We start from the raw sequence: 21,471 nt of genomic DNA on the forward strand, positions 1-21,471 counted from the left end.
TGGGACTACTAGTGCCCCATGCTGGCAAAGGGCTACCCAAGTGACGCAGAAGTTAGCCCAGAGGACCACAGTGCTCCAGGATAACCAGTAACTTTTGCATCCCTGCCACAAAGAGCAGTGCTTGCAGGAGCCAGCAGCCTGGCCTCCATCCTGTGCTGGAGACTCAGAAGCTGTCTGGTTGCATCTGGGGTGTCCACAGGGGCTGTTCTTGCTTCAACGTATTTAGCTTTTTGTACTTTATCCACTAATAGCACTTTCTCCATCTTTTGGTTGTTCAGCTTCCAGCTCACTCCATTAATATTCCTTTGCTGCCTCTTTGGTTGCTGCTTGGTAATTTGTCATAACTTGCACTTCTATATAGTTTATCACTGGGATTTTTTCAGCCGCTCCTGTGGTTTGTGTATCATATTCTCCAAAGCGTGTGTTTTCTTTTTGACAGCTTGCTGGGAATGAGAGTAAACAATGTTTATGATGTGGATAATAAGACATATCTTATTCGCCTTCAAAAGTAAGAAATTCTTTAAACTTCTTTATGCTGTTACTGTACATATGAGAACTAGATATTTTTTGTATGTATGTAATTTCCGTTGACAGATGTGTGGGTTTTCTGACTGGTTTTCAGTGAAATTCTGTTGTTCTTTGAGAAAGTGCAGTAATTTTTGCCCAGCAAGTTCTTGGGAGATAGCATATGAAGTGTGAAACTCTGCAGAAAATATACAAAAGGCAGCGCTATGGCCCTTGCTAGTTTTGGGAACAGTGTTTTCTGTAGATAGTGTGCTGCTGGTTTGTGGTGCTTTGGTCTCATTCCAGTGCAAACTGGCATGTGGTGGGGAGGGCTGCTCGTGTGCCAAGTGGTGAGTTTTTATTTTGTTAACAGACCAGACTGCAAGGCCACGCTGCTGCTTGAGTCTGGGATACGCATTCACACGACAGAGTTCGAGTGGCCAAAAAACATGATGCCATCTGGCTTTGCAATGAAGGTAAAGTAACCTACAGTTTCTTTTTAAGAAGATGACTGGATATCAGAAACCAATGTTCATGTTCTGTCCTTGGAGACAGAAGGAAATAGTCTAAGGATTTGCCTGGTGGGTCCTGATCAAGCGGGTGACTGAAGAGAAGGGGAGAGCTGGGTCTGGGGTCACGTCGTTGATGTTCAGTGCCTGAAACAATGAAAATTTAAACTTATGAAGAGTAATATTAATCTACTGGACATTTTCTGGAACACCTGGACATCTTTGAATTTTACTCTAGCAAAATCCTTGTCATTCCAGTCGGATTGTCCAAATTTTTTAGGCCGTGGGTGCAGCACCCTATGTTAATAGAGTCCTGCTGTTCAGGCTGCTGGGCTTCAGGCGTTCAGATCCTGCTGCAAGCTGCAGGCAGATCTGCAGGGATGCGACCTGAGTGCTAACTCACACGGCTCTGCTTAGCCCACCACCTCTGGAAGCAGCCTCATTGAAATGACTTGGCAAAGATTCTCCAGGGTGGCTTTCCACAGCATATATGGATGCAGGGATAATCCCAGTTCCCTTTGTAAAATAAACCCTTTGAATTTTAACTAGCTGCTCACTTGTTGAGCTAAACAGATAACAGTTCTTAATGGCAAAAAAAGGATTAATGTTAAGAGTCTGGAACAATCATATAACCTATAAATATCAAGGTATTATTTTGCCAAGAGCTGTCTTGTCCCTGTATTACCAAGATCAGTAAGGTTAAGTAAGAAGTGGTCAGTGTCACAGGAGGGATCTGTAGCTAAGAACATATTTCAGGATAAAATGTCACAAGCAGATCTGTTTGCATCATCTCACAGACATTTTCTCCGTTACCGACAGTGCCGTAAGCATTTAAAGACCAGAAGACTCGTCAGTGTAAACCAGCTGGGTATAGACAGAATTGTGGACTTCCAGTTTGGAAGCGATGAAGCTGCTTATCACCTCATCATCGAGCTGTACGACAGGGTGAGTGCAAAGCTCCAAGCCTGTCCTCTGGAAGCAAGCACTTGAGCGTGGCCTTTGCTGATGGTCCCCTGTGGTGTGCTTGCAGGGTAACATTGTCCTGACAGACCACGAATACGTCATTTTAAACATTCTGAGGTTTCGCACAGATGAAGCAGATGATGTCAGATTTGCAGTTCGGGAACGATACCCGGTCGACAGTGCAAAAGCGCCTGCACCTCTGCCAACCTTGGAAAGGTAATTGCTTTTAGATGGTGTATGTATTGGAATAAACCCAAATTACTTGGAACTGTGAAAGGCAGCATGTCTTTGGGTAGCTTTTCACATATTACAAGTCATTTTGCACTTCTTTTTTTAAAACGTAAAATGTTTTGTAGCTTCTAAGTGATACAATGTAGTCTTAAAACCCATTAAACTCCCCATTATCTTTTGCAGGTTAACTGAAATAATATCAAATGCACCCAAAGGGGAACAACTGAAGAGGGTTCTTAACCCACATCTTCGTAAGTAATTGTGTTTTATTAGGAAATTAAATGGGGTCAATATGCGTTATGTTCAGATGATGCTGAAAATTTGAACAACTTCATGCAGTCTTTTTTTTAAAATGTTGTTCATGACAGTCTGCTATTGTGTGGGTTTGTAAAACAACAAAAAACCTGAGCCTTTGGAAAGAGAGTGGATTTTTTTGATTCCAAGCTAACTGCACAGAGAGATGAGCCTTGCTGTGATCCTGCAGTGATGAGGACCCGAGGGTAGCTCTGTTAGAGCTCTGACTTGATGCATTTTGCCCGGCGTCTTGTCTTTGGTGGTACCAAAAGGAGATGAAAGCGTAAAGTCAGGACAAGGATGTTCTTAGGAAGTAGTTGGAGGATGCGAGTGCCACCAGTCCTGGAACAGCTATCGATGTGGTAGTGTCAGGATGCTTGGTATATCCATCTGGGTGTGAAGCACCCTGTGCCTCAGTTTTTCCTGACCACACAAGCAAATTCAACTTAACATGACATGGTCAGAGCAAGTTAGGCTTATCCTCCTGATTTGGCAGTGTTCATCAAGCACAGGCTTGCCTGGCAGGTACCAGGCACAGCTCAAATCACACAATTTGCAGAGCTAAGTATTACTTTTCCCATTTCTTCATTCTCTTTTTCACTACCTTTGTCCCTCTCTTTCTCTTCCCTGGTCTTCTGCTAAATAAACAGCCTGCTGCTAATTACTTTCCCCCATTGGTTCCAGTTTTGCTATATCCGTACTCAAATTTGCTGTTTCTGATACTGTCATCTATTCAGAGACTTCCCGTGACTGATCACCAGCCATCTTTGTATTTCATAGCTTGGGTTGGATTTTCTATTTACCAAATCTCTTTTTGCATCTCTGTGAACTTCGGGCATCCGCGGTGGTTTTGTGTCACGTGAAAAGTCACCTCCTTTTTTTAATTTTGAAACTCATCTCACCAGTTTTACTTGGTGCCCTAGTATGGGATTTGAAGAAAAGGTGAACAATTGCTGCCCATCTATGAACTCTGCACCCCTCATTGTATAAGTCTTAGTCGTTTCTAGGCTGACCAGCCTCCTGCATAGCCTGTGTAGTCTCTCCTTCTACAAAATCTGTTCCAAGCCTGTGATGATCCTTGTTGCCCTTCTCTGTACCTTTTCTAGCTCTCTCTGTTTTGAAACAGTGTAAGTAAAAGTGAACATAACGTTTGCAGTGGAACTGCACCATGGATTTATTCTGTGGCGTGATTTCCCTTGTTCTGTTCGCTCTTCCTTTCCTAATAATTCCCAACACGCAGCTTGACTCTTTTTCGTTCACTGACAATGGAGCTTCTGTTTCCACAGGCCCATCTGTTGTTAGGTCTTGCTTCCAGATAGAAACGATCCCTTGGGTATATGCCTAAGTAGGATAGTTTTTCCTCATGTACATAATTTTCTGTTGTTTTACAGGGAGTTTATGTGTCGGTTCTTTAATCGCTCACTGTTGCTCAGTCTCCTCCAGTTCTGGCTGGGTCTCTGTTGCGTAGATGAGTCGTGTTTCATCAGCAGGCTTTGCCCCTTGCCCCTTGCTCCCCCTTCCCGGGTCAGTGAGGTGCACGTTGATCAGCGCAGGCCCTCGAGCAGGTCCCCGTAGAGCTCAGCTTTCCTCCCCTCCCGCCAGGGTGCAAGCTGACTGTTCATGCCTCCTCCCTGTTCTTTCAGCAACATTCTAATCCGGGCAGGGGTTATCCTGGTGGCAGCTTGTTTTCTCTTAGAACTCTGGGGAGAGCTTTGTTAAATGCTTTCTGGAAATCCTTATCTATTTGAGCTTTTTAACTGCCTGTCTGAGTACCGCGTGATCCTGAAGGTTTCCTGCTGCTTGTTGTGTCTGGTGGATCCATCACCTCTTCTGACAACTGGATTTGAGGCAGATTTTTCTGACATTCTGCCTGCAGAGAAACGTTCCACCCAGAGCTTCCCTGTGCCCCTACACTCCGAATGAAGCTCAAGGCATTAATTTTCCTGCTCTTGCTATATCTGGGTGTTTTGCGCCTGCTTATCTCGAACCTACTGATTAGAGCAGGCTTCCTGCTTATGGTATATCTGGAAAAGGCTTTATTATTAATCTTGATGGGTTTTTTTTCAGATTTTCTCAGTATTAATTTTGGCCAGTGTTGCTGTGTTTTACATTCACCTGCCAGAATTTCGTCTCCCGTTTTCCACAGGGGATACAACTTCAGATAACTTTTTGCTTTTAACAGTTTCTCTTAACCCGATGTTTAGTCATGCCAACCTTCCTTGGATTTTTCTGAAAAACTGTTTAATAAGTGAGGTACATTTGTTCTGAGCCTCCAAAACAGCATCTTTAAATAGCCTGCGGGCTGCTTACAGACATTGCCTTTCATTGGTTGTCTTAATTTCTTTTCTTCTAAGAAGCTTCCTTGCTTTATGTAATCTTCCTTTTCGAGCTGAGAATGCCTCGAGGAGATTTCTTGGGCTTTTGTTGTGCTAGCACAGATCCAGGTAAATGTTAGTGTCAGTTGTACCATGACATGACACCCATCCAGCCGGGCTGGGGTGACTGAAACCTGATTTGGCTGTTCTGTGTCCTGCTGTCACAATCTCTTGGCTGTCCCTCTGCACGTTAGGGTGAGAGCAGCCCTGCTCAGGCAGTTAATGCTGTAACCCTAATGCCTCATGTGCCAGATGTAGGTCTGGGTTTTCATTCTCATAGGACTGTGATGGGGTTTTTTTTTGCCATGCAGTTATTTTGTTTGTTAATTTGGTTGGATTCTTAAGATCCTGCTCTAAGGTCACCTATGTCATTCAGAGCTTGATGCTGCACTCTCCCAGCGGTCGTATTCCTTCCTTCATGTTTCTACTTTGCTTCTTCTCAGTGTTCTTGGTTAAACTTTGTTTTCCATGTCCCCGTGTTGTTTCTTAGTCCTTAAGCATCTTTGTAGGAACTTATCTGTCTGTTTTCATTTGCTCCTTCTCTGCACTCTGTTCAAGTGGGTTTTTCCTGGTTCTCTATTTGAAGCTGCAGGGTTTGGATGGTTTCACCCTTTGCAGTACCTTATCCCAAGCAGTTTGCCACCCTTGTTGAGTTTCCTACATTCATCAATTCAGAATCTTTTAAATGTAAGGGTGTCATTCTGTTTTGGCCAACACAAAGCCCATCCTTCCTGCGTATCCTCACTCTATCCTAGACCTTGCCTAGTTCCAGATGAACTGAAGCATCCTTAAATTTGTCAGAACTCATCAGCTGAGAGCTGAGACCCAGCTGCTCTGCCCAGCCAGCGAGCGTTTCTGAGAGGGCCACCACGGGCGTCCTGGGCACCTGCTCTCTCTGGTCTCTGCCGCCTGAATTTGGGACCGCGACTCCCTTGCTCTCCCCAGCTGTAGTTTCACAGCCCTGCCGTGTTGAAACACTTCTCATAATTTCAGGGTGAATACAGATTTCATTGTAAATGTTTTCTACAGCTGATTCTTCTTTTTTTTTTTTTTTTTAACAGCTTATGGAGCCACTCTCATTGAACATTGCCTTATAGAAACTGGATTTTCTGGTTATGTCAAAATAGATCAGCATATGGAAAGTAAAGGTATGAAGGAAATAATATTTTAAAGGCTGTACTACGTGTGTGGTAATTTTTATGCCTACGTAGTATTTTTTTCCTAAGGGATGAGTAATCCTTAAACCTGTAGTTCTGACCATATGGTTTAATGTTTTTAGGTTGGGGACCAACCTTGTTCACATTAAAACTCTTGAAGTGTGCATATATTGGAGATAAAACATCAGGCTCCTCCTATACTCTAAATGGTTTTAGAGTGAGCTGTCACCTTACACATCAGGTGAACTCTGGCTGTGCAAAGGGATGTTTTACAACAATCCTGTACGGAAGAGTTAGCATCAAAGTCTTCCTTTATCTATAGAAAACAGCGGGAATTTGATGCAGTAGCAGCTTTGCATTTATTGGGAAATTATGGATTTGGGTAGTAAAGTCAGAACAGATTTTTCTGTAACCTTGTTTTTCTTGTGTGCTTTATATTTGCCATCAATGAAAATGATTTTTTACTTCCTACTGCATTATGGTGCTGTAATAATTCAGCTTTGTAACAGACAAATAACTTCTCTCAGCTACTCGTTTATCTTTGCCTCTGCAGTTTTATTCTTGTAAAGTGCTAGCATCTGTGTGGTCTTTTTTTCCTGAAACTTGAATAATTATGTTTTAGAAGTAGCTATATAGATTTTTTAATTAAAAAAGCTCCAAATGTAAAATGTGTAGTGAGGCTCCTGTTTAAAATGAACAGTAATTGCTGTGGTGAAGCCCCAGGGTAAAGGCTGTCTGCTGTTTTATTTTTGAGACGTGCTAGAATCCTACTGAAGGTCGTTAGGTGGGACAGGCTGCTTCAGGCACTTTGTTGGAAGAGCAGTTGAGCAGTTGCCTGGGCCTTTTGTTGATTTGCTGTTGTGCTATGTTTATATAAAAATATCTTTCTGTTCTCGGTGTTTTAAAATATTCCTCTCCTCCTCCCCTCTCTCTTTAGAAAATATTGAAAAAGTGCTTACTGCTTTAGAGAAGGCAGAAGAATATATGACACTAACTGACAACTTCAGTGGAAAGGTGGGTCTCAGTGGGGCGGCGGCGTTACCAGTTAGGCAGGAACAAAATTAGGAATTAAACTGGTGGGTGGGTATTGTTCAGCACATGCTTGTTCCTGGTGTTATCAGCTACAGATTTGATTCTGTGAGCTTGCGCTGCAGGTAGTGATGGGGAATAAAAATTGCTTCCTTGTGCTGGATGTGCAGCAATTAAATAATTTACAAGCAGATTATGTAGGTCCTATGAGAATTGCACGTGTGCTTTAATAGCAGGTGACACTGTTCTGCACATAAACTGTGCATTTGTGTGATAAGCTGTACGACAGTTCTGAGGTTTGTGGGAGAAGTTTATCTTTTTTTTCCGGAAGAAGCTGGAGTCAAGGCAAGCAAGCGGTCAGGGCTTTACTTAGTCAGTCACATTGCTTCTGCCACAGAGTCTCCCTGCTGGAATGATTTACTGTCTCATGCTGATTAGCACCTAAAACTTACTGCCTTGTCAAGATAAGGCGGATCCTTTTCAAAGACAAATGCTGATGACATATTCATATATTCTTTTAGGGTTATATTATCCAGAAAAGGGAGAAAAAGCCAAGTCTGGAACCAGATAAACCAGCAGAAGATATCTACACGTAAATATTCAAAGTATTTATTTCTTTTTCTACTAGTCTGCATAACATAAATTAGTTTTCAGGTGATAATATCAAATGTGTATTTTACAGATATGAGGAATTTCATCCTTTCTTGTTTTCTCAACATTCAAAATGTCCGTACTTGGAATTTGACTCATTCAATAAGGTACAGTGCTTTTGCTGATACTGTACTTAAGTGCTTTAATTGACCGATGCTAAAAAGAGTAATTAAAATATAGTGCAGAAGTTGTTAATAAAAACATAGAACGTGGAAGAGGTGATTAATTTTATGGAGAAATGTTTCATGCAGAAAAGGCCAAGTATAAAACAGGGCCTTTAGGCTACTGCTGGGCAGCATTGTCTTTATTAACTCAGATCCTGTGGCTGAAACACGGCGTGCGGCCCTGAATGCGGGCGCGTGTTGAACCTGTAACGAAGGTGCTCTTATCAGTCCTGGTCACACGGGTGGTTAGTGGAGAGGTCAGACGCTGAGTTATTGCTGGAGGCAAACAGTCGTCACAGTCATCACGTTTATACTTTTCCGATTACTACTTTGAAAGCTGCAAGCACATGATTTAGTATTTCCTTGAGTGTTGTCCTTCCTGGTCCTTGACTCATTAACATCTGAAATCATTAACCACGTGTTGTTCCTGACCTTGATCTCCAGAATTCCTATTTCATTTTCCTACCCTGCTTCGTGGCTGAATTTCTGCCATCTCCTTCACAGCACTGGTGATCTAAGCAGCCTAAAACCTTCCTCTTCTTTTGTTTTACACACATAGTCTGGCAACTGGAACACCAGGAGCAGTTCTTAGCCATACTTTCTAGGGTTTTTGTGGTTTGTGTCGGTTTTTTTTTCCTAACTGACCTATTGAAGCAGGAGGAATTCAGGGCAGATGGGTCTGTCACTGCAATCATTTAATCTGAAGAGCACACAGTGTCAAACAGCAGCTTCCTTTTCATCAAAATGTGGGCCATAGTTTGGCCACTTATTTCCTTGTGCGTAGCCCCTGATTTGCAGTGAGACATACGCTTGAATGTCTTTGCTGAACTCATCCCATGCGAAGGTGAAATGGAGGAAGTTACTGAACCCTGGTTTGGCATCTGTCTCCTCTTTTAGTGCTTTGCGGCCACCTCTCTCGAGCAGAACCTCTCTGCCTGCTTGTTCCTGGTAGAAGTTAGTGCAGCTTGGAGATTTTTAAAACTGATTTTCTCTTGCAGGCGGCAGACGAGTTCTACTCCAAGCTAGAGGGACAGAAAATTGATATGAAAGCGTTGCAGCAGGTATGCTCTCATCCGGGAGCGGGGCGGCTGAGGTGGCTCTCTGAGCTTCAGAGGCTTCAGTTGGTTCCTGCAGCCGGGGGGGGGCAGGTGTCATGCCTTATTTTTGCCATGGAAATGCTGAGTTGGTGGTCAGGGAGGAGATTTCAAGACATATAATGTAACAGTTGGTTCTGCTTGGAATGCAAGTAATAGCATTAACAGCAATATTTTGGAGACACTGCATCTCTTATGCTGCTGTATTTTTCTGTGCTGGAATGTTCTGTTGGATGTCTTGCAGTGATGAGGTGATAAGATGCCATTTGTATATATTTTTTTGCATCTTTCTTATTTTTGAAAGGAAAAACAAGCATTGAAGAAACTTGAAAATGTCCGTAGGGATCACGAGCACAGACTAGAGGCTCTTCAGCAAGCTCAGGTAAGACTGAGGTGTTTTTTTTAGCTAAGAAGATACAGAATGTTTCTTGAAGAGTTGGTCTGCATTGCTGCGGTCAGCGTTAGATCCCAAAGTGGAGCCTTCTGTTATCGCCGAGCGTGCTTTAGCCCTTCAGCAGGGGCTCTGCTCCCTTACGAGTGCTTCTACCTCTCTTGCCAAAGTTTGCTCTGCTGGCAGGAGTCAAGTTGGCCGTTGTCCCTTCAGTGCCATTCTTGGGTTTTATCTCAATATTAATTACGACTTTTTTTTTTTTTAAACTACTGCTGAGTGTGTGTTTAGCTTCAATGGGTATAAATTTTTTTCTTTCCTTAAGGAAGCTGACAAGATAAAAGGAGAACTTATAGAAATGAACTTGGAGACTGTTGACCGAGCCATCCAGGTGGTCCGTAGCGCGTTAGCCAACCAGATAGACTGGACAGAGATCGGAGCCATCGTTAAAGAAGCTCAAGCGCAAGGAGACCCCGTTGCAAATGCGATCAAAGAATTAAAGCTTCAGACAAATCATATCACAATGCTGCTGAGGTGAGTACATTGCATATGTGAGCTGATAGGAGGCAGGTATCTTTTTAGCGTGTGCATTTTTATTTAAATTATTCAGTTTTTCTTACAGCAGCATGGAGGGAACATAGTTCTGTGAGCAAAGAGGGATGCCTTCTTTTTTGCTTTCCAAAACAATAGTGATTTGGTTACTGTAGTAGCTTTTGGTTTAGTATTTTTAGAGTCTGACTATTCTAAATGATTGGAAGGTGTCCTAAAGCAGTATAGGCCCAAAGCTCCTGTCTGTCAATCAGCAGTTAACTCTCTGATTCACTCTTCTTTGACCTAAAATTCCCATGAGATCCTGCCCCTTTCGCTGCTGCTGAGTGCTAACGGCAGTCGGTGAAAGGCTGGTGCGAGCTGCCAGTTTTGATGCTGGTTCTTGCAGAAGTCCTGATGTGAGAGCTGGCAGTGGGGCAGCACTTGGAGTGGCTCTAAAAATCTGATCTGACACTGTAGCAGGATGCTAGAGACAAAAAAGCGAGATTTTATTTTTTTATAGCTAGAACTTTCGGTATGAAAGCTGTAATGCAGCAAAATTAATTGATGAATTTTTAGTTACCTCGCTTTCAGAAATGTTAGTGTATAGAATAAACTTGTTTTTGGGAGTGAGCTCTGTGTTGGCAGCTGTGTCATCAGTCTCTCTTCTCCGTCTGTTTTAGCAGCGAGTAATGATCCCTTTAATAAAACTGCTCAGTCAGTCCACCAAACGTTGAATCATGCATCCTTAGTACAGACGACTACGCAGATATGTTTTCCTTTATGAAGAACATTATTTTATGCTGCTCCACCACTTCTTGCTGCACAGACTTAGTACAGCTGTATCAAGCAGGATTTAATGTCCGAGTGAGAAGCGAATACAAATCCAGCTAGTGTGTGCTCAGCATACCTCTTTGAAAAGCGTGGAGCAGCTATTTTCTGAAGTTTTAAGCCAGCACATTGCTGTCCTGTTCGCTGAGTCTGCGTGGTGATGTAACTGTTCTCATGCAGCTATCACACACAGAATGTCTTGTGTTTCTTTTGCTGTATGAAAGTAGATCTTTGGAACTGTTCTTCATTCTAAGTCTAGATTTTTCTCTAGGTTGATAGCATGGGTGTGTGTCTTTTGATAGAAGAAATTGCCTTGGAAAATGTCACTTCCTTGGACTGGAAAAGTTGGGCTCTTTACCTCCTGCTTTTGTTTTCTTTTTCCCCCAAACTTTGGCTGACTTCAAGACACAAACAGGCTTGCACGTCAGGCATCCTGGGGCTTTCCTGCAGCTGCACAGTGAGAACAGTTTAAGCGTTCCTTAGGCCGTTTCCAGTCGTCATGAGAGAATAGAAATAAGAGGGCATTGCACCAAGGGTAAAAAAATAACTTGTTCTCTTATCATAAATCATGGGATGTCATGTTTTTAGGAACCCATATGTGTTATCTGAAGAGGAAGAGGAGGAGGAGGATGCTGATGTAGAGAAAGAAGAAACAGAGGAACCAAAGGGAAAAAAGAAAAAAAATAAAAACAAACAGTTGAAGAAACCGCAGAAAAACAAACCGTCGCTAGTTGATGTTGATCTCAGTTTGTCTGCGTATGCCAATGCCAAAAAGTAAGGTTTACAGTAATGCATGCTTGCAGTTAGTGATCATCGGGAGGGCTCTGTGTGTATGTTGTTAAAAAGAAAAGTTAGAAATGGAAATGGGCAGTGTGCCCTGAGCTCTAGGACATGCATTTTCTTGGTCCAAACCCGGTAGCTCAGCGTTGCCTAGCAGCTAGTCTCTAGCTATCACATGAATTTAATTCTGCACAGTGACACGTGGAAATAAATGGCTACTTTTGCCCCACGTGAACCCAAACATGATGCTCTATCTGTCTGAGGAAGGCACTTACTTCATGTAGCTGCTTCTCTTAGGTGAAGGCTAAGCTGAAGATCAGGGCTAAAAAAAATATCTCAAAACTGAGTGCTACTGGCAAATGTAGAGGACTGTGATGGGTATATTCTGAAAAGGAGTGAATCTGCTGGGATTTCAGATACAAACAAACTTGTGTTTCGCAGGTACTATGATCACAAAAGACATGCAGCTAAGAAAACTCAGAAGACAGTAGAAGCTGCAGAAAAGGTATTTTTTTTTCTTTGTTTTTCAAAGAGATTTAAAAGCAAAGTCCCTACCACTGATCAGTGGGAAATCCTGACTTGGTCTGGGTAGTGCTAATGAGACACGAAAGGTAAAACCAACCACCCAGGGTTGTTTCACTGAGCTTTTAAGGATTGCAGATCCCTGCTGCATCACCTGCTTTCCACCAGCAGCATTGTGAACACGTAGGAGAGGTGTGAGGTGGAGATACTGACAGACCAGGAGGAGTGGAAAATCAATGGAAAACCTTACGACCAAAGAGCTGATAATCTTCGCAGGGGGCAGCTATCCCGGGTAGAGATTTAGGAAGATTTTCGGGCAGCAATCTTACGTGTGCATGCAGGAAATGTGGAGCCTGCCCTCTGGAAAGTTCAGAGACATTTCCTACCAACTTTCCTACTGTTCAGTTACGAGTTGTGTGGTTCCTATGCTGGCAGACTGTGATGGTGCTTTCTGTCTAAAATAGGCATTTAAATCGGCTGAGAAGAAGACGAAGCAGACGTTGAGGGAAGTTCAGACAGTTACCACCATTCAGAAGGCGAGAAAGGTCTATTGGCAAGTACAGTGTCCTTGTGGTTATTGAATGTATTACGAATGTGCGCAAATTGAGAACAACTCTGTCGGGCTTAGTCTTCACTGGGTTAGAAGTGGAGCTCATGGTGATTTCTAAGCATGGCACTTCGTATTGAGTCTTCTTACAACTGCTCCTTGAAGGTGCTGGCCTGATCCTGTTTGTGCCTGTGCCTGGGAAAGTTACTTTTGGTGGACATGGACTTGGAGTTTTTTTGCTTTTAACGCAGCTAGGAATATGGGTTTAGTAAAAATAGGGAACTTCACTGTTACTTTCTGGCAGCTCTGTGAAATAGTAACAGTAGATTTAAAAAAAAATAAGCAAGAACAAAAAAACAAACAAAACCACAAAGCTTTTTATAGTATAATAACTGTATTATTAAAATAAAACTAAATAGGAGGACTTTTGGTGATGGTACTTGTAATTTAATCTCAAAATATCGTTGGCAGTAATGTTGGATTTGCACCGTGCCTGGTTTGTGTGCCCCAGGCATACGGACGGATGTAGAACTATTTCCAGTGTACTTTGTAGGGCGCAGATGCCGAGATGGATATTCTTTGAGTTTTGGATGTAAATACCTTTGGAATGTTCTGTTACAAGTATTTCTCACACAATGGATTGCTGTCATTTGGCAGGTTTGAGAAGTTCCTGTGGTTCATTAGTTCTGAGAATTATCTTATTATTGCTGGAAGAGATCAACAGCAGAATGAGGTGATTGTCAAGCGGTATCTTAAACCAGGTGAGCGTCCGATTCATGGAGTATATCGGTTTCTCTCTTTATTTTCCATTTTTTTAAATGTAAAAGAATGACATGGGAAGGTCCCTCTGGTTCGTTCTTAAGTTAAAAGGGGACTTTGGTGCTGGTGAGTCCCAGAGCCTGTGTGCGCGTTGTCCGTGGAGTGCTGGGGGCTCTGCTGGGGGAAACTGGACTCTCCAGTAAGCGTAGGTTGGGCTCCCGTCAGGAGCAAAGGAGCTGATTCTCCCTGGAGCAACTGGGATGGACTAAAAGGCTTCTGCATCCTCTCCCCATCCTGCTCCTTGCAGCCAAAATGGCTGTTTCCAGCTCGTTACAAACCTTCACCTTAGCTCGAGGGATCTGTGCAGTTACCACGTGTGTGACCAAGTCGAGTAACTTCTCTTCCAGGGGACATATACGTGCACGCCGATCTCCACGGAGCCACCAGCTGCGTGATCAAGAACCCCTCAGGTACCTCGTGTGGGGCTGATGCCGGGGCCCGTAGAAGCCGGGGGGCACATAAGCAGTTCGGGTGCTGCCGGAGGGCGCTGACGCGGTGGGATGGATCTCGTGGGAGAGCAGCTGTGCCCCGCTCCTGGGAGGTGGTGGAAGGTGCCCTTGTGCTGTGAGGAGCACGGTGACTGCTGTAACTCAGGAAGGAGCAGGAGCAGAGCTGGCTTCAGCCTCTCTTGGGGAGCTTTGAAGAGCTGTGACGCTGCGTCTGCTCTGTCCGTGGTGCCTGCAAGCTTAGCCAGGCCTTGTCTCCGCCCGGGGCCCCTGGAACGCTCACACGCTGGATTAGGGCACGTGTGGAGGTTGGAGAATTTAACCTGCTGTGCATGGATCGCAGTCACTGATCCGCTGGGTGTTATTTTGTAGGGGAACCCATCCCTCCACGAACGCTGACGGAGGCAGGCACGATGGCCTTGTGTTACAGCGCTGCCTGGGACGCCCGCGTTGTCACCAGTGCTTGGTGGGTCTCCCACAACCAGGTGAGGACACTCCTGCACGAGCTTTGCAGGCAGAACATCTGAAGGGATTGACTGTGACTGCAGACGAAGGGTCTGTGTGGGAACTGATGAAACTTTTGTCTCTGATGCTGTTCCTTGCGGGTTTTCCGTGGCTCTTGCCACACTCGGGGCCGGGGTGGAGGGGTAACCTCTGATATGACATGCCCGTGACAGAGGAAATGTTGCAGGCTTGGCTTCTTTCTAACAGAGGGGAAGGAATTTTATTGAAATTTGAGTTTTCTCTTTTTTTTTTTTTTAAATCTGGGATTCTGGGTTGTGTATTACCTGCAGTCTTGCTGTGCTTCCAATCAGCTCGAGTGTAAGGGTGGAGAGGTTACACTAAACTGAAGGTCGCAGTGCCTGTAGTGTTCTTATTTCCCGAAAAACCCAGTTACTCACCCACGACTTCTAGAACATAGTGTGTGATTGACTTGCAACATCTCTTGGGAAAAGACCTGACAAAGGACAGGGAGAACCCCTCGGAAGCAGAGTCCTTCTGCAAACTGTGCCCAGAAGTTAAAAACGCAGCTTGCTTGAGCGGTGCCTTTGTTCGTGCTGTTAGTACACAGCGTGGCCTTCTGTGACAGATACTCTTTACAGTATATCGTGATTTTTTTTTAGGTTTCTAAGACTGCACCTACAGGAGAATACCTCACTACTGGAAGCTTCATGATCCGAGGTGAGACACAAAGGAACAGTGAATTGGACTTCAGGCATTTTGTCTGGAGATGCCGTGCTGTCCTGCGGTGGCAGCCACCTGAGCTGTCGCCTCGCCGCCGCGGCGGACAGATCCCACTCTTCTGCACAGCTGTCGTGAGTGGCTCAGACTGAATATCAGGCAGCTGCAGCAGCATTTCTAGCTGAGGCCTGGACAGATCGTTAGCTAAACTGCTTTGGAGTTTCTTCTGATCTCTTGTCATCCAAGAGATAGAACAAGCCCCAGTGTAATTTTTTGGTAGCCTAAAGCCTCTAATAAAAATGAATTTTAAAATTACATCATGTAACGTAGCCGTTAAACCCCCTCATGAGGATCTGCCTTTGTTTTTCAGGGAAGAAGAATTTTCTTCCACCTTCATATTTGATGATGGGCTTTAGCTTCTTGTTTAAGGTACTGCTTTCTCTGTGCACCTCCTGCTGCCTTTTGTAATTTGGTTTGAGCTGTAGGCAGCTTATTTTCTGGTTCCTGCTTATCAGTATGTTCCAAATTACTTCTTTTCCCACTGGGACAAATCCCATAAACTGCTATTCACAGAAAATTACTCTGCTTTCATTTCCATTTTTCCCCAGTTTGCACTGTCTTGATTTAAAACAAACAGACACTGTGAACGTTACTGCCTCTGCTGGATTTTTATACCAGCTCTGCTTGAGGCACATGCGTGTTTAGGGAGTCTGCTGGTTTGGGTCTCCCCACTTTCTAGACCATCAGACTTGGGTTTCAATGTGCTGGTTTAGTTTTTTTGCCTTTTGAATGGCAGGAAGTGTTCAAAGGGAAAGAATTAAAGCTGAGTCAGGTGTTCTCTGGGCTCAGGAACATCAGCGGAGCTAACGTAAAGGCGCCTGTGTTGTCAGGTGGATGAAAGCTGTGTTTGGAGACACCGAGAAGAAAGGAGGATCAAAGTCCATGATGAGGATCTGGAAGCAGTTTCCAGCAGTGCCAGTGAGCTGGCGGCCGAAGAAGTGGAGCTCTTAGGTACAGTGGATGTGACTGGTGTGCTGTGAGCGCTCCCGACAGATGGGGCTGTTCGGGGTTTGGGATTTAGTTCCCTGCCCTGTGTTACGGGTTGGTTTGGTGTTTCTAATGTGAGCTGTGTTTTCCTCACCTGTGTGCACAGAAGGAGGAGACAGCAGCAGCGAAGAGGAGAAAGCAGAGTGTCAGGAAGCACCAGAGGACGCGGAAGCCGTGTCTGAGACCAGTCGTGATGAGGGCGTTGCTGACCTTGACCAGGGCAGAGTAAAGACACCTCCTGTGCCAGAGGGTGACTCTGAAGAGGAAGATGGAGAATCTGAAGCAGGAAATCTGGACTCAAAGAGTGAAGTGAAGGAGGAAGAGGTAAATTACCCAGATACAACAATCGACCTGTCGCATCTTCAGTCTCAAAGGTAAGTGAAGAAGCAGCAGCTGCCCTTTTCAGCACCACCACGCACTGATTTTGCTCCTCAGGAGATGGCTGCCCCCGTTTTCTTCTCGGAGCTGTTCAGACCTGAGAAACTGAGTCAGGAGTTGTTTCTGCTCTGCCAAGCGGGTGCAGCGTTTCTGCTCTGCATGTGGCTGCGAGATGACCTCATCTCCCGGTTGTCCCTGGAAATGGCACTCCTTAGGAGATGGGATTGAGTGGGCAGAAGGAGACAGCTTTGCAGGGAATGCCGCAGCCGAGCGGGGTCTGTGCACGGGAAGCTGAACATCGGGGGTTCCTTCAGCGTGTTCTTCACCCAGGCTTTGTGGCTTGTTGGTGTGTGTGCATGAGACAAGCTGGCAGAGAGCTGAAGGCTTGTTTTGTAAACTGAAGCCCAGTGTTGCTGCCCTTTTCACTCACCAAAGCCAGGGTTTTCAAGAACTAGAAAGCCAAAGACAGTGCAGCCAAGTTAGCCAATGTCTGGGCTGAGCTGTTCTGCATCCGCTGATGAGCTCCACTTTGATCTCCCCACAGATCCCTTCAGAAAATCGTCCCCAAAGAGGAAGAACCCAACTTGGTAAGGTCCCAGCTCAGATGTTCGGCAAAGCACAGTGTGAACTGCTGCTGGACATGGTGTGCTCTAACTGCCTTTCACTCCTTAGAGCGACAGCAAGTCCCAGGGCCGAAGGCATCTGTCTGCCAAGGAGAGGAGGTGAGGGCCTCCGCGTGTCTGAAGGGAGGAGAACGCCTCCTCCCCATTCCCGCTCCAGGATCTGGGCGCAGGGCATGTCCTGCACCTCCCAGTTTGGGCTGGTCCATGTCGATTGTCCGTCCTGCATTTCCTGCCTGTGGGATGGCGGCTGCTCCTGTCCTTTGGGAGTGCTGGTTGTGAACAAAGTTTCTTGTGCCCTTGTGGGCTCGAGGGGTTTTACCGAGGAGGGGTTATTTCCACTGTACGTGCCTCACGTTCCCCCGTAGCCCCGTGGTGACGCTGGCAGGAGAGCAGCCGCCTCTTGTCACAACAAGAGGCAGTATATCAAGTGATCCTTTTCCTTAGAGAAATGAAGAAAAAGAAGCAGCACAACGACTCTGAGAACTTGGAGCTGCCCGAAGAGAAGCAGAGAGAGCCGGAGACGCAGCCTCCCCCTGCTCCCAACCCCGCTAAGGCTGCGCCGGCCCCTCAGCCCATCAAGCGGGGCCAGAAGGTAGGCAGGGGCCGGGTTTACCCGTGGGTTGAGCTGTTGCCGTGCGAAGTGTGGACAGAAATACCAGGTTTCTGTCAGATGCCCCTGGCTGCCTGGCAGTTTGTGACTCCTGGTGGTTTCAGCACACTGTGCTTTCCTCACTGGAACCACAGTCTCTCGGTTACTGGTGAACTGCTCTGAAAGGTCACCAGTAGGAGACCTGGAAGGAAAGTGTGCGTGGGGTCAGCATCTAGGTGTATGTGGCTGCAAAACTCTGCAAAAGTCATTGTTTCTAGAGCTGTTGGGGTGTTTTCTTCTGCAGAGTAAAATGAAGAAGATGAAGGAGAAGTACAAGGACCAGGACGAGGAGGACCGGGAGCTCATCATGAAGCTGCTGGGGGTGAGCGAGGAGCTCTGCCTTCCACTGGGGCGCAGTCGCGTGGGTCTGGCTCTGACCAGCTCTGTGTGTAACCAGTCTGCAGGGTCAAACAAGGAGGAGAAAGGGAAAAAAGGGAAGAAGGGGAAGACGAAAGAAGAGCCAGCAAAGAAGCAACAGCAGAAACCCAAGGCTGTGCATCGTGGTGCTGGAGGGGGCAAGGAGACGGTCCCAGCAGGAGTCCTGCTGCACGAGGCGCAGGACCCAGCCCTGGAGGAGCAGCAGGATGAGAAGGTGAGCAGCACGCTTGCCTCTCCTCTCCTGTCCGTGCGTCTGTCCCTTCTCACCCTCCCCCGTGGCTCTCCTGGCACTGTGCAGGTCTGTTCTGCCGGGGAGGCTGAGCGGCTCGTGCTGGTTTTGGGGCACTGTGGAGAGCACCGTGCCTAATGCCTCGCCTGGGAGCCTGCTGGTTTCAAGCAGCAGCAAAAAGCCCTGCAGCAGTTCTCAGCACGGCTAGAACGAGGGCTCAGAGGAGTCCTGAGCCTCGCCAGGCTGCCGAGGAGCCAGTTAAGTTGATACCTCCCACTCAGTGCAGCTCAAACACAACTGAGCGCTCTCCAGATCTGTTGTGAGTCAGTATCTCTGAATCACAGCCTCCCAGCGTGGCGTGTGCCAAGCAAATGAAAGTTTTGAAAGAAATATTCCTCCCCCCACCCACATAAAGGTTCTTTTCTTACCTTTGCTTGAAAATAAATTCTCTTTGCAGTGAGAATGTGGCTTTCTGTGTACTGCTGATGAAAGAATTTATTTTCTCCAGGGGCTGGGATTGAAAAAAGCAGTCGTGTGCTCATTTCAGCTCTGACATCTCCTTTGTTTGTGTGTACAGGAGGAGCAAGACCAGGACCAGCCGGGAGTTGAGGTAAATGCTCGTCACTGAAACTCTGCCAAGTGCTGAGAAGGGTTTATTCCTGCTTGGAGCTGGCAGGCGTGAGCAGGACCCGAGGCACAGGCTGTCAGTGGGCTGGGTCACGCGTGAGCTGTTAGTCCCCTCCTTGCCCAGGACTGACCCCAGCTTTCTTGTATTTTTTAAAAAACACAATTTTTTTATTTTTTCCTGCCCTGCTTGTCATGTAGATCCCCTATAGAAACTGGGGGCTGGCTAAACTGAAGTTTGTCCCTTGCTCTTTGCTTCTGGAGGTGTTTGTACCCCCCAGTAGTGGTGGCTCTGGGCTGGAGGATGGCACAATACGACTCTGTGCGAGTTGTTCTTTAGTTTAGAAATGTATATATATATATAAAATTGCTTCACATTTTTCTATCCTCAGTCTGTGGGTGTTGCCCAAGGCTGGAAAGAAGTTGATTTCTTTAAATTCTTTAATGAAGGAGGTTAACGGTTGGCTGTAGGGAGAAGCTGTTGGTGACCCTGTGAAGATGTGACGACATTTGGGAGTCCTGCCTGGGTCATTTAAAACCCAGACCCATCCTGTTTCAAATGCTGTGATTTTAGTAATCCAAGGTGGTCGGTAATGAACTGTGGCTGGGTAGTTCACTGCCAGTGAAGGGATAAAGCTAAATTTAGTATGTCCTGGTAACCCCAGCACGAGATCCAGCACACTGTACCCGTGGGATTGCAGCTGGAAGGGGGGAGACCCTTCAGCCTCTGCAGCCAGTGGTTGGGGGTTGGAGCACCGCTGTCGGGTCTCCCAGCGACGCTCCTCTGCCCGCGCAGGAAGGCGAGGCGCTGCTGGACTCCCTGACCGGCCAGCCGCACCCCGAGGACATTCTGCTCTTCGCTGTTCCCATCTGTGCTCCCTCCACGGCCATGACCAACTACAAGTGAGTTGCGGCACCTTCTGCGGGAAGGGTTTGGGGGCAGCCTGCACGGGCCCAGGGGAGCCCGCGTCCTACTTACAGAAACCGTTTCTTTTGAAAGGTATAAAGTCAAGCTCACTCCAGGCACCCAAAAGAAGGGAAAAGGTACGGTGTTAAAGCACCTGCATCCTTTTTGGTGCTCTGCCTGGTGAGGGCAGCACGGTTTTAGACGCTGTTTAAATCTTTCTTTTATTTTTACAGCTGCAAAGATTGCCTTGCATAATTTCATGCAATCCAAAGAAGCTAGCGCAAGAGAAAAAGACCTGTTCCGCAGCGTAAAGGTGAGGAGTTTTTCTACATAATTTCTCTTTTACAAACATAACAGCAGTAGTAAAGTGCCACTTTGGGCGTAAATACATCCAATCCCAAGCATGCTGCTGCTTTTTGCCAAGTGTTGTTTCCCAGCGCTGCTGGGGAAGATGTGCTGCTTCGGCTGAAAGGAGTCATGAGAAATTACGCTTCACCAGTATCACTGGGTTTCTTGATCTGAGATAATGAAAACCCAAAAGCATCATCTTCCAAGAAGTCCTCTAGTTTTTGGGAGGGGAAATTCCCACTCCCGCTGGCAGTATGTGGAAAGGTTCAGGACGGGCTTTCACCTGCTCCTCTCCCTCAGCAAGGTGCTTACCGCAGGCAGCGCAAATTCCTGCCCAGCAGGAACCGAGAGCTGCAATTTCCTTCTGCTCTCTTTTCATTTCCTCCGTTTCCTCCTCAAATTGGCACCATCCCTCTGCAGCCCTCCCGTACCTGCCACGGGGGAGAGCGGCTGGTTCTTTGCTGTGCTCCTCTCCACCGCAGTCCCCTCGCTCCCTCTTGGGACTGTCAGCCCTCGGGTGTTCCTGCCTCCAGTAACACCAGTGATCCCTGTGGATCGGGCAGCTCAGGCTGCTCTGGGACAGCTGCCTGGTCACTGATCAGAAACATGGAATAGCCGCGGACTTAATGGTGATTTTTCGTGGCACTCTGCTAGAAAAACACAATTAATGGTTAATGATCTTGAAGGTGATGCCCAGGGAATTGCTGACCCAGCCAGCCTGTCAGAGTGGCCTGATCTGTGGGAGCTGCATGGAAAACCATTAAGCCTTTCATGAATAAAACATGGTGGAGGGCAGAAGTCTGACACCATCACCTTTATTTTTTTGGGGGGAAAGCTGGCAGAAAGGGGCACATCAGCTCCTGCCAGCAGACTCAGAAGCAGTAGCTGGAGTGAGGAAGACATTCGTAAATTATTTTCTACTGTGCTCAGTTTCTTATCTTTAATGTTTTGTAGGATACCGATTTGTCAAGAAATATTCCTGGTAAAGTGAAGGTGTCTGCACCTCATCTCCTGAACAGGAAAAAGAAGTGATTCCCTACTGGCACTTCTCACGCCCAGACTGGCGCTGCCGCGCAGTCGGAATCCAGCACCGGCCAACAGGACAGACAGACAAATGGATCTACGCGGACTGCTGTTACTTGACTGAATTTAGGCTTCATGGTAGCAGGCAGAGGAGGACCAGTTCCTGCCCCATGGTTTAAATGGACTCTGATACAAAAACATGCGAGTAAATTGCTGGCACTTGGTCAGTGACGTGATATCACGCTGTTCGT

General features: G+C 46.2%; 1 protein-coding gene across 1 annotated transcript; it reads left to right on the plus strand.

The window, feature by feature from the left end:
- The first annotated feature begins 440 nt into the window (after positions 1–440).
- Positions 441–21,229, plus strand: NEMF (nuclear export mediator factor). The gene is made up of 32 exons (XM_010078178.1): positions 441–508; positions 878–980; positions 1,833–1,958; positions 2,044–2,192; positions 2,391–2,458; positions 5,938–6,024; positions 6,971–7,047; positions 7,584–7,654; positions 7,745–7,820; positions 8,876–8,938; positions 9,276–9,353; positions 9,685–9,893; positions 11,307–11,492; positions 11,940–12,003; positions 12,485–12,573; positions 13,225–13,328; positions 13,734–13,796; positions 14,205–14,317; positions 14,957–15,014; positions 15,385–15,443; positions 15,905–16,025; positions 16,168–16,435; positions 16,984–17,026; positions 17,112–17,161; positions 17,507–17,654; positions 17,956–18,033; positions 18,109–18,303; positions 18,896–18,928; positions 19,739–19,845; positions 19,943–19,986; positions 20,083–20,162; positions 21,152–21,229. Exons 1-32 carry the CDS (start codon positions 450–452, stop codon positions 21,227–21,229), a joined length of 3,147 nt encoding a protein of 1,048 aa, XP_010076480.1. The 5' UTR covers positions 441–449.
- The last annotated feature ends 242 nt before the right edge of the window (positions 21,230–21,471 follow it).

This window comes from Pterocles gutturalis, unplaced genomic scaffold (genome assembly GCF_000699245.1).
Source record: "Pterocles gutturalis isolate BGI_N339 unplaced genomic scaffold, ASM69924v1 scaffold34818, whole genome shotgun sequence".
Lineage (NCBI taxonomy): Eukaryota > Metazoa > Chordata > Aves > Pterocliformes > Pteroclidae > Pterocles > Pterocles gutturalis.